This window comes from Limanda limanda, chromosome 22 (assembly GCF_963576545.1).
Source record: "Limanda limanda chromosome 22, fLimLim1.1, whole genome shotgun sequence".
Classification (NCBI taxonomy): domain Eukaryota; kingdom Metazoa; phylum Chordata; class Actinopteri; order Pleuronectiformes; family Pleuronectidae; genus Limanda; species Limanda limanda.
Window position 1 is genome coordinate 15,644,453 of NC_083657.1, and position 14,181 is coordinate 15,658,633.

General features: G+C 43.6%; 1 protein-coding gene across 1 annotated transcript in view; it reads left to right on the top strand.

The window, feature by feature from the left end:
* Window positions 1-1,599: 1,599 nt before the first annotated feature.
* pde5ab (phosphodiesterase 5A, cGMP-specific, b) overlaps window positions 1,600-14,181 on the top strand; it is a 57,457-nt gene continuing 44,875 nt past the window's right edge. The window contains exons 1-3 of the mRNA XM_061066298.1: window positions 1,600-1,697; window positions 5,623-6,136; window positions 7,567-7,740. Of these exons, the coding sequence (XP_060922281.1) occupies window positions 1,600-1,697; window positions 5,623-6,136; window positions 7,567-7,740 (786 nt within the window). The remainder of the gene's footprint in view (window positions 1,698-5,622; window positions 6,137-7,566; window positions 7,741-14,181) is intronic.

Sequence of the window (14,181 nt, forward strand, 5' to 3'; positions counted from 1 at the left end):
TTCTGTGGAAATTTGTAGTTTCTGGAGTTACTCATCGGCTTTGAGTAACTCTACAAGCTACTTTATATCTTAGAACACAACAAATGTGCCCTTGGGAATGTGGGAATGTAACTTTTTAACCAGATGGGAACATCTTCTGAACCTTCCCAGGACGTTTCCCTAGAGGTTCTTCATATTTGTTTTGTTGAGGTTTTATATTTTGGCTTTTCAATGGAGACCAGGGTGGATAGAGAGACAGTTCAGACAGAATCTGTCAACCTAGGACCAGTCTTGAAAGTCACATCTTTTATGACTAATGTATCAAACTGAGATTCTGACACAAATGTATATGGACCATGTATCACAAGATATTCACTTTGAATGTTCACTCCTAAAATTTCACACATGAGCTTGGATAAGAGCAGAACTCGTCACCCTGATGTGAAAACGCTCTGTCAAGTGTAAAATATACCCCGACAATGTAATGTACCTATGTCACCACATGGGTCACTTTAGGGTCAAGTCCAGATTAAGGCCAATTCATGGATCTGCGTTGAAACTACGCCGTAGGAACACACGTAGCCTACACATGGAGCCCCGGCTTTTGTGAGCATTCTTAATCGTGCATTGGTGTGTTTGCGTCCCTCTGCAATTAAACCTCCGATGGTAGCGGCGGTAGAGTTTCAATGCTAATGTGTCGAGTTTCTTCCAGGTGTCTGTTTTGGGACATTTGCTATTTTATAAGTGGGCAACTCTGGGCTCACATCCATTTTGCTGGGCAGCCAGATATGCCACATCATTCTCGACGGTGGCCCACACCCGTATGCCATCTATTCTTATCAAAGGTAGCCTCACTCCCCAACAACTGGAAACAGGATTTCCACTTTTCCACATTTCCTTTTTAATCCCCAGGAATCCACTGTTCCCTTCTGCTCCATCCACTGTGCTCCTTTGACTAATCGAGCGACCGGGCCAACAAAAGCAAAAAAAAAAGATTACCAAATACTTCCCACTGGTCCTTCAGTCTTTAACAAATAGCACCAGGCCATATTCCCACGTGGGCCGTTACCAATTTAGTTTGTTTTAAGGTTCCAGGAATGTCCAGTGTTCTATAATAAGAATAATACTTTATGGATGCGCCGTGTTGTAAACGAATGGATGTTGTGTACATTGGTGGCGTCCTTTATCAAAACAGTGTGACAGAGGGAGGTGATCCTCTCCCTCTCTCTTCCCCTCTCTCTCCCTCTCTCTCTCTCTCTCTCTCTCTCTCTCTCTCTCTCTCTCTCTCTCTCTCTCTCTCTCTCTCTCCCTCTCCCTATACTCCTCACAACAGTCGCTTCACCAAAGAGGAAGCGCACAGTCACCGCTTTATGATCCGCGTGCACCGACCGAGCAGCCCGCCAGCACCAGCAGCTCTCTCTCTCCCTATCTCTATCTCTCTCTCTCCTCCTCCTCTTCTCTCTCTTTCTTTCTCTCTCTCTCTCTCTGCTCCTCCGCACACACTCTCCGGCACCGGGGTTTTACGCGGGCGCGCACTAGGGGGGGGGGGGGGGGGGGGTTCATGTAGTCGGTAACCGGAGCGCACGGTGGGAGACTTGTCGTCGGCTTCCCTTTTGCGCCATGGAGGACTGCTGCTCCGCGGACAGCGAGAGGATGGAAGCGTGGCTGGACGACCACCTGGAGTTCACCCACTCCTACTTCATCAGGAAGGCGTCCAGGTAAAAGCGGAGGTGGAGGTGGGAGGGAGGGGGGTGCTGTGTTGATCTGCAGCCCGGATCTGAATGCGAGTGTGTACTTTCCTGAGCAGGGGGGGGGGGGGGCTTCCTCTGCAAATCAAAAAAAACTACAACTCAAGTTTGGTTTTGTGTGCAGCCCAGCCGCCCATCAGGAGCAGGTTCATTTCCTCTGTTAGTGTTGGATTGTTTGTGTTCTATATAGGTGTCACTTTACCTCAGGAAGTGTGTGCAACCCTGCACTGATCCCATCTAACAGCCTGTGCAGTGGAGGAGATGGTCAGTTCCATGATGACCTGGGGAAAAAGCTCCTGTCACAGCTCAGGTGGGCTGCTGCTGGCCGCCACTTCCTCCCATGCTCGCCTCTCGTTCAATTTCACCATCCACTTCACAATCAGTAACAGCCCTGCCAGTTGCACCGGGGCCCCTTTAAACATTAACTTTTACTGCCCTTTAATTTGCAGCTTTCCTGTAGGATAGGTCCTTGGTGATAATTATACAAGCCCACCCCTCCACGCGTAGGTGCCTGTGCCATAAATGGAATGGCTTTTTCTCCTGTTTCGCGGCCTCCTTTGGTTCAGACCTCGGGAAAATGTGCAATTTCATTTGCACATCAGACTTTTCTCGGGGCAGGAGCAGCTATATAAGGTGTTTTTTTTTGTCGCAGGAGGCATATCTGGGCTTTTCATCAGCCGGGCAGCACTTGATCAGGACACTCCAGGTCTGTTTGTTTTAGTGACAAACCCCTTCAGACCCCATTATCCACTTAAGCCTCCATGGCAACTTCAATCAGTTTTCTTTGTATCAAGCAACGGCAGAAACAATCTATTTCAATCGCATCTCCGTCCTGAGAAATTTTCCATAACAAGCGTTGCCGGAGGACACGTGTCTTCTTCTCCTGCTGGAATTCCGAAAGCGGAAAAAAGTAGATTGGTGCATCAGGTTGAGAGGCATTTTTCTTAAGAGAGGTATTGATTCAGCCACACCTCCCCCTGATACATTAGGGTCGGCTCTGTAGGGAGGCAGTGCAGCTCAGTGGGAGATGGAAAACAAGCCGTAACAAGCCATGTGACCTTCACCAAGCAGAGATGAGTGTGCTTGAAAAGTGTGACTGGGTGATTAGGAAACTTCACCGCGATCATGTCGAATTTAGAGTTAACACACAAACACACTCACATTAGATCTGTTCCAGTAAATATCCACGTTAGACACTTTGGAGGGGCAACGGCATACACACTGGCTGCTTTCAAACAGATGAGGAGACTTTGTCACCCATGCTCACATATATTTGCTTTTACCTGTCGATGCACACTCCCACCCTCACCTGTGGTCAGGAGCTTCTGTTAGTGTGCGTGAAAAAATTTGTGATCACTAATCCCAGCTGCAGAAATGAGTTTCCTCTGTAGGGTGTCTCAGCTCAGCCTTAAGTCGTTTTCCGACATGAACTCTGCAACTTGTGGAGTTTACCTTTCACAACTCCAGAGGGTTCAGGGGAGGGTTGGAGCCAGGAGGACAAAATATGTAAATTCCAATGGGAAGATCCAATATCTTTGTTTACAGCACATCAACATATCACTGACAAATTCTCAAATCTCGTTGTTTTTCAAAGTTCACACCTAACAGACGAAAAACTGAAAAAACTTAAATAATAGAAACATCTCATTTGGACGCTCTCTGGAACTTTTACTAGGGGTCAGGGTTAGGCAGTAAAAAACTTGGAGATTGTCAGGGAGCCTCTGCCTCAGGCGTTTGCATTCTCACATACAGCCCCTCCGGATAATTTCAGGAGATTATCCAGAGTTCAATGAATGTCTGAAAGCAGCTTTAAAGACAGGGTGAAGAGTTCGAAGCTAGGAGCGAAAAAGGTGCCGTTGTGCCAAAAAGGAGCCGGTTGAATTATTATCATGATTATCCAGAGGGCTTTCTATTAAAGTTTTGCACGTTCAAGTGATAAGAGACGTCAGGTAACAGATTATGTATCACATGTGCTTTAGGAATACATAGAGATCGCAGAGGAGGAGCTAAAAAACATCTTAGGGAGAGAGGGACGTTAGGTCCGACTTGCTTTGTCTGCTTCCACCGCAATCTGATGGATGATGGGTGGATGAATAAATAGATGTATATAGATGGATCTTTTTTTTGCTTCTAATTACCAGTCTTGAAATTCTCAGTTGCATTATGTTAATGCCTACATTTGCTTGTTTTCCTGTGATAATGCCAAAAGCTGCGGTTATTTGCATTTGCAATTTCACAAACACAACAGTACATTTTTAGCTTGGAGCAGACAGCACTCTTGTAGTTAAGTATAATTTGTATTTAATGTGCAGAGGGCAATTAGGCAAAAGAGAGATCTGCCTCTCCAACAGTTGAGGATTCACTGAAGAATAGTTGACTAGCAAGTTGCAGACGGATTTATATATTTACCTGTATCTCCAGGAACCAGGGTCCGTTATCTAAACCATCACAGCTTCCCTCTTGTGCTGTAACCTTTACTCCTGGAATACACTTTTAAATCAATAACACATTCTTCCTCTTGCATACATAAGCAATAAAATAAAGATTATAACCTTAACAAAGCTAGCATTGACTTATGTTGGCATAAGGAGTGTTCATGCATTATTCCAAGTTGGTTAACTGTTGATTTATGCTTATTTCTGGCTCTACAGTTTTATTTTATTTTCATGGGTCATAATTTAAAAAAAGTCATTCATTTTATCTCTAACTGCAGCCCCTCAGTTGAACTTCTGACTGAGGGCAGGGTCACACACACATGAATAAGAAGCGGATATCAGGGGTCAAATTTCACCGACATTGAACTCCACACAAAGCCATGCTGCGGATTTGCTTCCTTGCAAAAATTGGAAGTGATCTAGAAGCGAAGGTTCACCACTGATACGTTCCCCTTTGTGTTTCCTCAAACAGGATATTTGAGCTCAGGCCGCCTTAAGAGGACTCCTTAAAACCCCATTTTCTTCCGATTCAGGTGTAGAGGTTCTGAAAGAAAACTGAAACTGTAAAATTAAGTTAAGAACAACAACAATTGATTGGAAAAAGGAACTTCTCAAACTCATAATTACCTGCTGGAGTCTGAATCTGACACAGCATGGGAGTGTGGACAGTACATCAGATTACAGAGATTACAGCAGGACATCTGTTCAGTAAATATTATGCCTGTTATCTGTTTATTGTGGCTTGACAATGAGTTGAGTCTTATAATCCTATAAGAAAAATTCTGTATATGATGATGCTTATAGTTGTATAAGTGTAGGACAAGTGCTCAAATGCAGACTGAAGTGGAAAACGTCTGCTGTCAGGGAATAAACCAAGGACGAGTGGTGCTTGGAGCAGAAAACAGCATAAAGAAATAGAAAATAGCACAGAAGTAGAAAAACGTGTCAGAACAGTCTGACACTGAACATCTCAGCACAGGTCACATGTTAAGATTGTTAGACTGAGTGAGAGATAAAATCAAACCGCCTGTCATTATCATTACAGTTCTTTTTCAACTACAATTAGTGCCTTTGATGTCAGATGTGTGAGCCAGAAACATTACGTGCGCATTATTTTGAGAGTCACCGCTCTGTCCTCATTGCCCATGTTTCAATCAACCATTTCATCCAAATATCATTCACTTTTCAGTGCAAAGTGCAGATAAAAGCTTTCAGGTGGAAGTCTGTTTTAGTTTTGGTACAGGTACAGATGATAATTTGCATTTATGTGGGATTTGGGGGGACAATTTCTGAGACAACTCAAGTTGTAATCTTGTGTTTCTACTCAGATGTTCAGTTTGAGTTGTCTGTCAGGGCCAATACATCTGTCTGTGTCGGTGGAAATCGTCATAATGTAAAGTCTCATACTACTGATGCTGGTCGTCAAAGCTTCTCATACTGTTTCTTCTCCACTTGGACAGGGAGATGGTGAATGCCTGGTTTGCTGAGCGAGTCCACACCATCCAGCCATCAGCCTCCAAAGAGAATCCTGCTCAGCAGCGGCCCAACCAGTCGTCCACAGACCCTGGCCCACCCTCTGCCTCCACCATCCTCCCACCCACGCTCCTCTTGGACAATCGCTGCCCTTCCCCGGCCCCCAGCCCGGCGCCCGGCACCCCGACCCGCAAAATCTCAGCGTCAGAGTTCGACCGCCCGCTCAGACCCATCGTGGTTAAGGACTCCGAGGGCTCCCTGACGTTTCTGAGTGACGCTGACCGCGAGACTGTCTCTCTCCGAGGTTCGGTGATGGGCGAGGGTGCTGGTGTTGTTGTGGGTGGCGGGTGCAGAGGGGCAGGCAGCGGAGGTGACCGCTGCGCCCGGCTGCTGGAGCTGGTGAAGGACGTGTCGAGTCACCTGGACGTGACAGCACTCTGCCACAAGATCTTCCTCCACATCAACGAGCTGATCGCTGCAGACCGCTACTCGCTGTTCCTGGTAGGGGGGGGGGGCGGGTGTCAAACTGTAATTCGGAAGCACTTTTGATCAGCCAGGCCAGGGAGATGTAGGTCACTAGAGTATATCTGCATGCTGCTGATGTGACAAGCTCCAGACAGTTTTTGCCGACTAATCAGTCTGTCCTTGGTAGATTTCTGCCTTTGTGTAGCATATTTTGCTACGTGCAACATATCTTTGTAATATTAAACCGGATTGGGGATAAGCTCGACTGAAAATGTTATATATTTTTCTCATCAAAGCAACATTAAGCCACCTTATAACCAACATACTGCGGCTCACATGTGAGCAAACAGCTGCTAACTTACACATCCAGCAGACATATGATGAATGGAAGCCCAATGGGCCTTTATCACAGCAGATGTTTGGTTCTAGGGCAAGTAGGAAAAGTAGAGCTATTGCTAGCAACATTAATGATGGCTCCATTCTGTTCTAGTGCTACAGTAAGACATGACAGTGAGTTTGTATACCATCAGCACCAGGACCCTGAAACCTAAGCAGCTAAATTCTAAATGTATCCCATTGAAGAAAAAAGTTAGTAACTCCATGCTATGTTCCGTACATAGTCTGTAAACTATGTGAAGCCCTGTGGCTTTTACTCGATATTTACCTGCTGCTGCTGAAAACAATATGTTAGACTGCTGCTTGTCATTGTTAATTACGATTCACTTTTCAAGTAGAATTTGTGCCACTGAAAACAAGGTTTAAAACCAAAACAATAATTTAAAAGAGGTTAAAAAGTTGTGGAGAACTGCATAGTTTGGTTATGATTTGATGTTGGTTCATCATTTTTAGTAAAAACCTCCAAATTAGTCATTTGGTCTATTTTTTATGAGAAACGTTACTGACTGTCGCTGCTTTAAAGTATTTTTTCTGCAACTATTGTATTATATGTTCACATTTAATTAACAAAACAATATATTTTACTTTATATTGAATAGAATTCAGTTTTTTTGTGCCTTTCAAACTAAACCGATGCCCACAACTGGGAACACTTACTAGAGCAGTGAGTGGGCTGGAAAATCAAAACAATTGAGCTATAAGAGGCTCAAAAGCTTTGCGAAGCTGAGGTAACCGGAGAGTTTATTCATATCACATGTGAAATATGGCTTCACATGACAGAATCAATTGGTTGTAAATTAAAAATATTGATCAGTGCAGCTTTAATTTTCATTGTATTATTTTTCTGTGTTTTGTGGGACTGCAGTCAAGTCTTATTCCTTTACAAAGGAAAACTAAACTCCTCCCCTTTTAGTTTAATTAGATCTATTGGGGCAAATATTGCTGTTCACGGATCATCAACTCGTCTGTTTCCCTGAGATGAAATTCTTCTCTGTCCACCCAGTGATTGTAGTGTAGGCGAACAGTAAGGGGGGTTTAAAACAGCTGTGTGACCCTGTGTGTTCTCCCAGGTGGGTGAGGACAGCTCCAACAGAAAGTTCTTGGTCAGCCGGCTGTTCGACGTGGCCGAGGGAACCACACTGGAGGAATCCTCCAGTAGCTGCATCAAGCTGGAGTGGAACAAGGGCATCGTGGGACACGTCGCCGCAACGGGTCAGCCACTCAACATCAAGAACGCGTACGAGGTGAGCATTTAGTCTCCTTGCCTTCACGTTTCCAGACACATGCTTCTCACGAGGTGTTTTTTTCTGTGTGTGCATCTGTTCACATTTGTATGTTCGTTTAAACAGGCTTGTGTTTGCCTTGGGGTGTTTTTAATGCATGTTGCTGACAGAGCAGGTGGGAGCATGAGGGGGATGAAAGAAGGGCAAGTAGGTCAAAGTGCTTCTCTGGAGGGTTCATCTTCATCCCCCCTCAACACACACACACACTCACACACTCCTTATTCTTCTCTTTCATTTTGACCCCTGACAGTTTGAGTGCGTTGACCTTGGGGGTGATCAGGTTTCGACACCACGCCTCTCTCACAATTCAATCAATGATCAAACCAGTCTGACTTTAAAATCTGTCGCCAGTAATATGGTTTATGTTCTGCAATGGCACAGAAAGAAGCACGATTGCAATTGGAAAATAATAATTCTGAAATACATACACCATTTCAACTGAACTTTAAAGTTAAACATTTGTATTTTTGTTCACTTTGAGTGACAGAAATATAAAGGACCACCCACGACAATTTGTTATTTTAGGAAAAACAGGGACAGCAGCTTCCTCGAGTCCATTGTAAATAGAAACAAAAGCCAAAATTGAATTAGCTGGAGATTCAGCACAGAAGTGTGTAAAATGTTCCACCGTGGGACTCCCACAAGATCACAAACTGCTCTTTTAAGTTTTTTGTTTGTCAAGGTAATTAAGAACCTTGGTAGCATTGGTAGGTGTGTTCTTTTACTTTGGACAAAGCCAGGTTATCTGATTCCCCTCTGCTTCCTCTCCTGATGTTAAGCTGCTAATACTTACCCAGATCACAGGCATAGCCAGGAACAGTGTATTGTTTTTAATTCTGCTTGTGTGTGTGTAAGTACAAAATAACCCAACAATGCATGGACACATTTCTCCCTGATCAGTGTGCATATTGCATTGTGCAAAGTGCCTCACATCATTTATGGATTTGGATCTATATGAATACATTTGAATTGAGATTGAAATTGGTCTGAAAAACGAAAAGGAAAAAAATCAATGAAGAAAGTCAAACTTGTGAATTTCTTCATCTTAAATAAACAAATATATATATTAAAAAATAAAGTAATATGAACACATATTAGTACTTCGAATAAAAGCTACATGAATATAGTTCAATATGATAAAAGCGAATTCATAAAATAATGGCAATACTTTTACTATTTTAAAGAAGACTGTTGTCATACAACTGCATTATAACAAGCTATTTAAGAATGATAAAGATTTGTCCATGTTATATGTAGTACGATTACATTGACTACATCAATAAGATGGAGAGGCAACCTTGTTTTGAATATGTAGCTCCAGATTGGATCTCAGGAGATCGAGCCCTTGACCTTTAACCCCCCCCAGCTGCCTCTGAAAATTTGCATCGGTGATCCCTGGTTACTACTAGTAACTGATTAAAGACAGCTAACAGAATAGCTGTGGATGAAGCTTTGCCACTACTCTAAGATCGTGTTAGCCTGTGAGTGTGTGTATGTTTATGCATGTGTTTGTTGTGAGTGCAACCGCCCTCTGGAAGAATTATGTTCTAAAAAAGAAGCAGATGTGAGAGAGATGTTTGTCTTTGAGTGAAAGAGACAGGAGGAGAGAGCGAGAGACAAAGAAGGTTAGGATTAGGGAGAGGGAGCGAGTGCTGTATGTGGCCATAATTGAATGCATGTGTTTTGTTTGTGGTCATGTCAGTCTAACTAAAGTGTGTGTTTTTGTGTGTGTGTGTGTGTGTGTGTGTTCATGCTGGGCTGACCTCATCTGAACTGCCAAAAATATCTTTGTCTACAGTGAATTTCAGTTGGAAAGTCGTGCTTTTGTCCAGCAGAGAATATTGACAACAATGCAGAGTCGCACTCGAAAGCTTTATTATTCAAAGGGTTAATATCTTTACGACCATCAAACTGTCAAGACTTTGGACAGTGGAATTTCCCAGTTTTCTCTTTCATTTTTCGAGCGTTTTATTGTTGATGTTCTGTTCAGTTTCAAGTTGTTGGCAGCAGCTCTGTGAAGTTATATTGGAAACAAGTGGAAATTTTGTTTTCCTACATTTGGCAGCAGTTATTTTGCGCGAGGCTGAGCTTTATTGTGAAGGAAAAAGTAGAAATGAGGCCTTATGTCCTCAAGAGATCCATGCATTATAAGGATGTAGTTTTATTGATGGATGTCTAGCTCTTACAGAATCCAATATTGAAATGACCGTTGTATGCAGAAGTCAAAAGAAAAGAAAATATATTATTGACGCACAGTGCTGTCACGTGAGTGGAGGAAATGATACTGATGCTGTTCTTATTTATTAAGTCATGAATGTAGCAGAAATCACACTGTAGGCATCGCTCATTATTACATTTAAAAGGCAGTCTCTTCAAAGTTTCCAAACCATTAAAATGACCATCGCTGGATGTGTCTCACTGTAGGAAATGACCACTATGTGAACTGACACAACATTTCTCCCATGATCGTCAGCTCTTGTTGAAATCCCAGTGTGTACAGGGGCCTTCAATCTGAATTTGTTTAACCAGACAGCACGACTCCAGCCTTACAATCACCCGACATCACTTTAACATTTCTTCCGCCTCAGATAAGTGCACTCTTGACTGTGCTTCTACGTGCGACATTTCACTAAAACCAGACCTATTGTTTGATTCAAGGTTGCAGTTCCTGCCTCACTGCTTCCATGGAAATATCTTCCATTCAAGATTCAAGGCTGGTTATGAAACTGTGCTTTTATACTTCAGGGACCACAAAACAGCAGAATCTGTTGTGAGTGTGTGTTCCTGCTGAACATAAGACAATGATGATGGTGATGATGTGACTGAGAATGAGGGAGAGAGAGCTAGAGAGAGAGAGAGAGAAACACAAAGAGAACAAGAGTGGTTGATGGGATGATCTACCAGCGTCTGTGTGTCTGTGCGTGTGTGTGTGTGTGTTTGTGTGTGTGTGTGTGTGTGCACTCAGCTTCCAAAGCCATTGTGAGTACTTTGCCTTCCCTTTAACATATGACCCGTTCGCAACAGGAACACCTCCGGAGCATTCAGGTGAGGGGAGGGGCATGCAGGAGGCAGGACATGACATATACATTCTGCAGTGGAAATCACATGTTTTAGTTTTTGACAGCACATCCACACCAGCCTCGGCATTTATGACGAGAAACTCTTGAAACTCTGTATAGGAACTGATTCTGACATTTGTGTTCTCACGTGAAGCCGCTCTGCATGTCTGAAAGCGGCTTAAATGAGTGCACTTGTGTGTTTTTAAGTGTGTGTGGTTGCTGGTGTGTATATATTTGCGGATGTGTGGTCTCATTTTGGCTCAAAACGGACATTATGAGGTCCTCACAACTTCAGTTTGACGGTTAAGACCTGGTTTTAGGGTTCAGGTTAGAATTAGGTGAGGTGAGGTTAGTTTAGTTTAGGACTAGGATTAGGAGTAGGATTAGGGTTAGGTTAGTTTAGGCATTCAGTTGTCGTGGTGAGGGTGAGGAGCTAAGGAATGCATAATGACAAGAAGCGTCCTCACAAGCAAAGTAACACAATTATCTGTGCCAACTTGTTTGTAATTATTGCTTGTGTAAGTCTATGAATATACTAAATGAAATGGCAAGTGTGTGTCTCCATGCGTTTATTATGTTCGATTTTTCAGATGAGACACAGGTTTGGTGTGTTGTTTGTGTATGCATACATTTGTCAGCATATATAATCAGTGTTGTACCCCCACATAAAATGCACATTAAACAATGTGAGTGTCAATCAATATTAGGGCGTGTGCATCATGCTGTGCACTAACTGACTTAAATAATGCACAATAATCTTTGTGTGTATACTGCAGAGTGCATTTGTGCAAGTGTTTGTGTGTGTGTGTGTGTGCGCGTACTACGGCGGAACCTGATACTGCTTCCAGGAAGTCCATCTGCGTCATCTGAGGGACTCCCAGGCTCTCTGATTGTATCTTTAGCTTTCCATTAGTCTGCTCGGGATTACATTGATTTCAGCAGCGTAGTAAAAAACACCCCCCCCTCGGCCTGTTTACATTGCTACAGCCCTCTGCTGGCCGGGGGGTTCTTATCAATGCCTTCACTGTGCTACATCCAAAATGCAACCTTGAGGTGGGGTGAAAAACAATCTTGCAGGATTTATCATATCATTCGCTGAGTTTGGTTTTGATTTCACCTGATCCCATCACATATTTCTTGGATTTTTGAAAGATGAATGCGTGTGTTTGCATAAGTGTTTGTGTGTGTATAAACTTGGTAAGCTTACTCGTTGTGAACAGATGCTGTGGCTTGCGTCACAGTGAGTCACCGTGGAACATCGGCTTCTGAAAACCCTCTAGAGGAGAATCACACCCATAAAAAGAAAGTTTAAAATTTCAAGTTGTTTATTTCTTTGTTCTCCACAGTCAGACATCAAGGATATGTTGTTCCAAATATCACATGGGGGCAAGTCACAATGGCAGCGTAACTGAGCATCGCTTCAATTAATGTGCGTCAGTTGACATCACAGACATATCGGTCGTGTCTGGGCATGTTAAGGTGCAGAGCTGTATAGGGGTGACAATAGGTCGACACACACACACACACACAGGATATTTGAGAGAAGACTCTCTGCAAACAAAATCTCTCAGACACTTCATCCTCAGCCATAAAAACAATATGGGGATACATAGTTGGTGTCCAATATCCAAACACTAAAAAGCTGAAGTGAAAAGTGCATCAGTCAATACACAAGGTAAACTGACCTCCTTTTGTACTCTGGAGGTTGAGGTCTGGAATAAAACCAGACTTTCTTCATTTGCTCTCACACATCTCTGTTGGTAACACAGGTTAATTATTGACGGAGGACATCATGTGGGTTGTTGATAATCTTTGAGGTCTTGTTATGTCATAAAGTTAGTTTTTCGAAGCTATTTTTATCCTTCTTGTGGATTTGTTGAAATTGGGTCAACAACTTCAATCAGAAAGTGCAGATAATGACCAGTTCCAAACCCAGCATGGAGCTGCAGGTGGTTCTACACCTGTTCAGGTCCGAGTGCGGGAGCTGTGCCTTCGGGGAACAGTGGTTGTGTCATGATTTGTCAAATCTGGAGGGATCAACCCACAGTGGGCCAGCCCCCTCCTACAGGGACAATGACTTTAACATGACTTTTGTCTTTTGCTGATCGTTGTATTATTGTCTTTCTCTCTTCTGTCTCCTTTGTTTCCATCCTGCGCCCCCACTACTTAATACTCCTCTCTCCTGTCGACCCAAACAGACACCCCACTCCAACCACCACACATATACTTACTCCCTGCACAACTGTTGTTGTCTTCTTCTTTGCTTCCACATACTTTCTTTAAGTGTAACGACTTTTGTTCTATAATACCCCAAAAATGATTTGTCGATTGCTGTATACTTGATGGCGTGCCTAAATTCGCTGCCACTTGAAAACGTTGCGTGTGTGTGTGTGTGTGTGTGTGTGTGTGTGTGTGTGTGTGTGTGTGTGTGTGTGTGTGTGTGTGTGTGTGTGTGTGTGTGTGTGTGTGTGTGTGTGTGTGTGTGTGTGTGTGTGTGTGTGTGTGTGTGTGTGTGTGTGTGAGAGAGAGAGTGTGTTCTAAAGCTTTTCACGTTGTTACTCTTCCAGTGTTATCTTTGGGTACTGAAGAAAATAATTATTTGCAGGTGTGGCAACAGCAAATAGTTGGTTACACCTTTGGTCACACTGAGAACCCTGTTAGACGCACAAAAACACAGCTGTGATACAAACCTGAGGTACCGTGTTATCTCACCACATCCAACCAGTTTTGTTTGGAGTGTGGTTTGTCTTGTTCCTGTTCTCGTCGTGGTTTTATACCCACAAACAGCTCCCCTTGAGTCCAGCAGATAAAGGAAATGAACAGAGGGGAAAGGAGTGTTTAAAGGTCAGCCGGTGGGTGGGAGCAGCAGGAGAAACAACCCGCCTGAGCAAAACATCTCTCCGTCCGGGGGTCCTTATCATGTCGTCAGAAGCCCCCTCTCCCTCTTAAACTCCACATTCACACATCAGAGAAGACGCTCGCCTCCTTGTGACTCATTACGAGTGCCATCGAAACTAGAGTACGTAGGTGTGAGGCTGTGGTTTTTTGGAGAAGAGCAGAATTGGTTGCATAATGCTAACAGCTGCATGCGTGCCGCTACTACAGAGCCTCAGTTTCTTTATGCAAATCTGCGGTTGTCCTGAGTGTAGGTGGTGGGACGGGTTGTTGTGGTTGCATGCATGAGCGTCTGAATACAGAGGAGATGGACTGAAGCTGCCAGTGGCTCGTACTTTGTTTGAATGTTTGGTCCCTTTCATGTCGAGTGAGGCGGCTCAGTGGTGAATGGCAATGAGCACCGGACATGATGAGAACAGTCCAAACCTGAAATGTGTGTGTTTTGTTT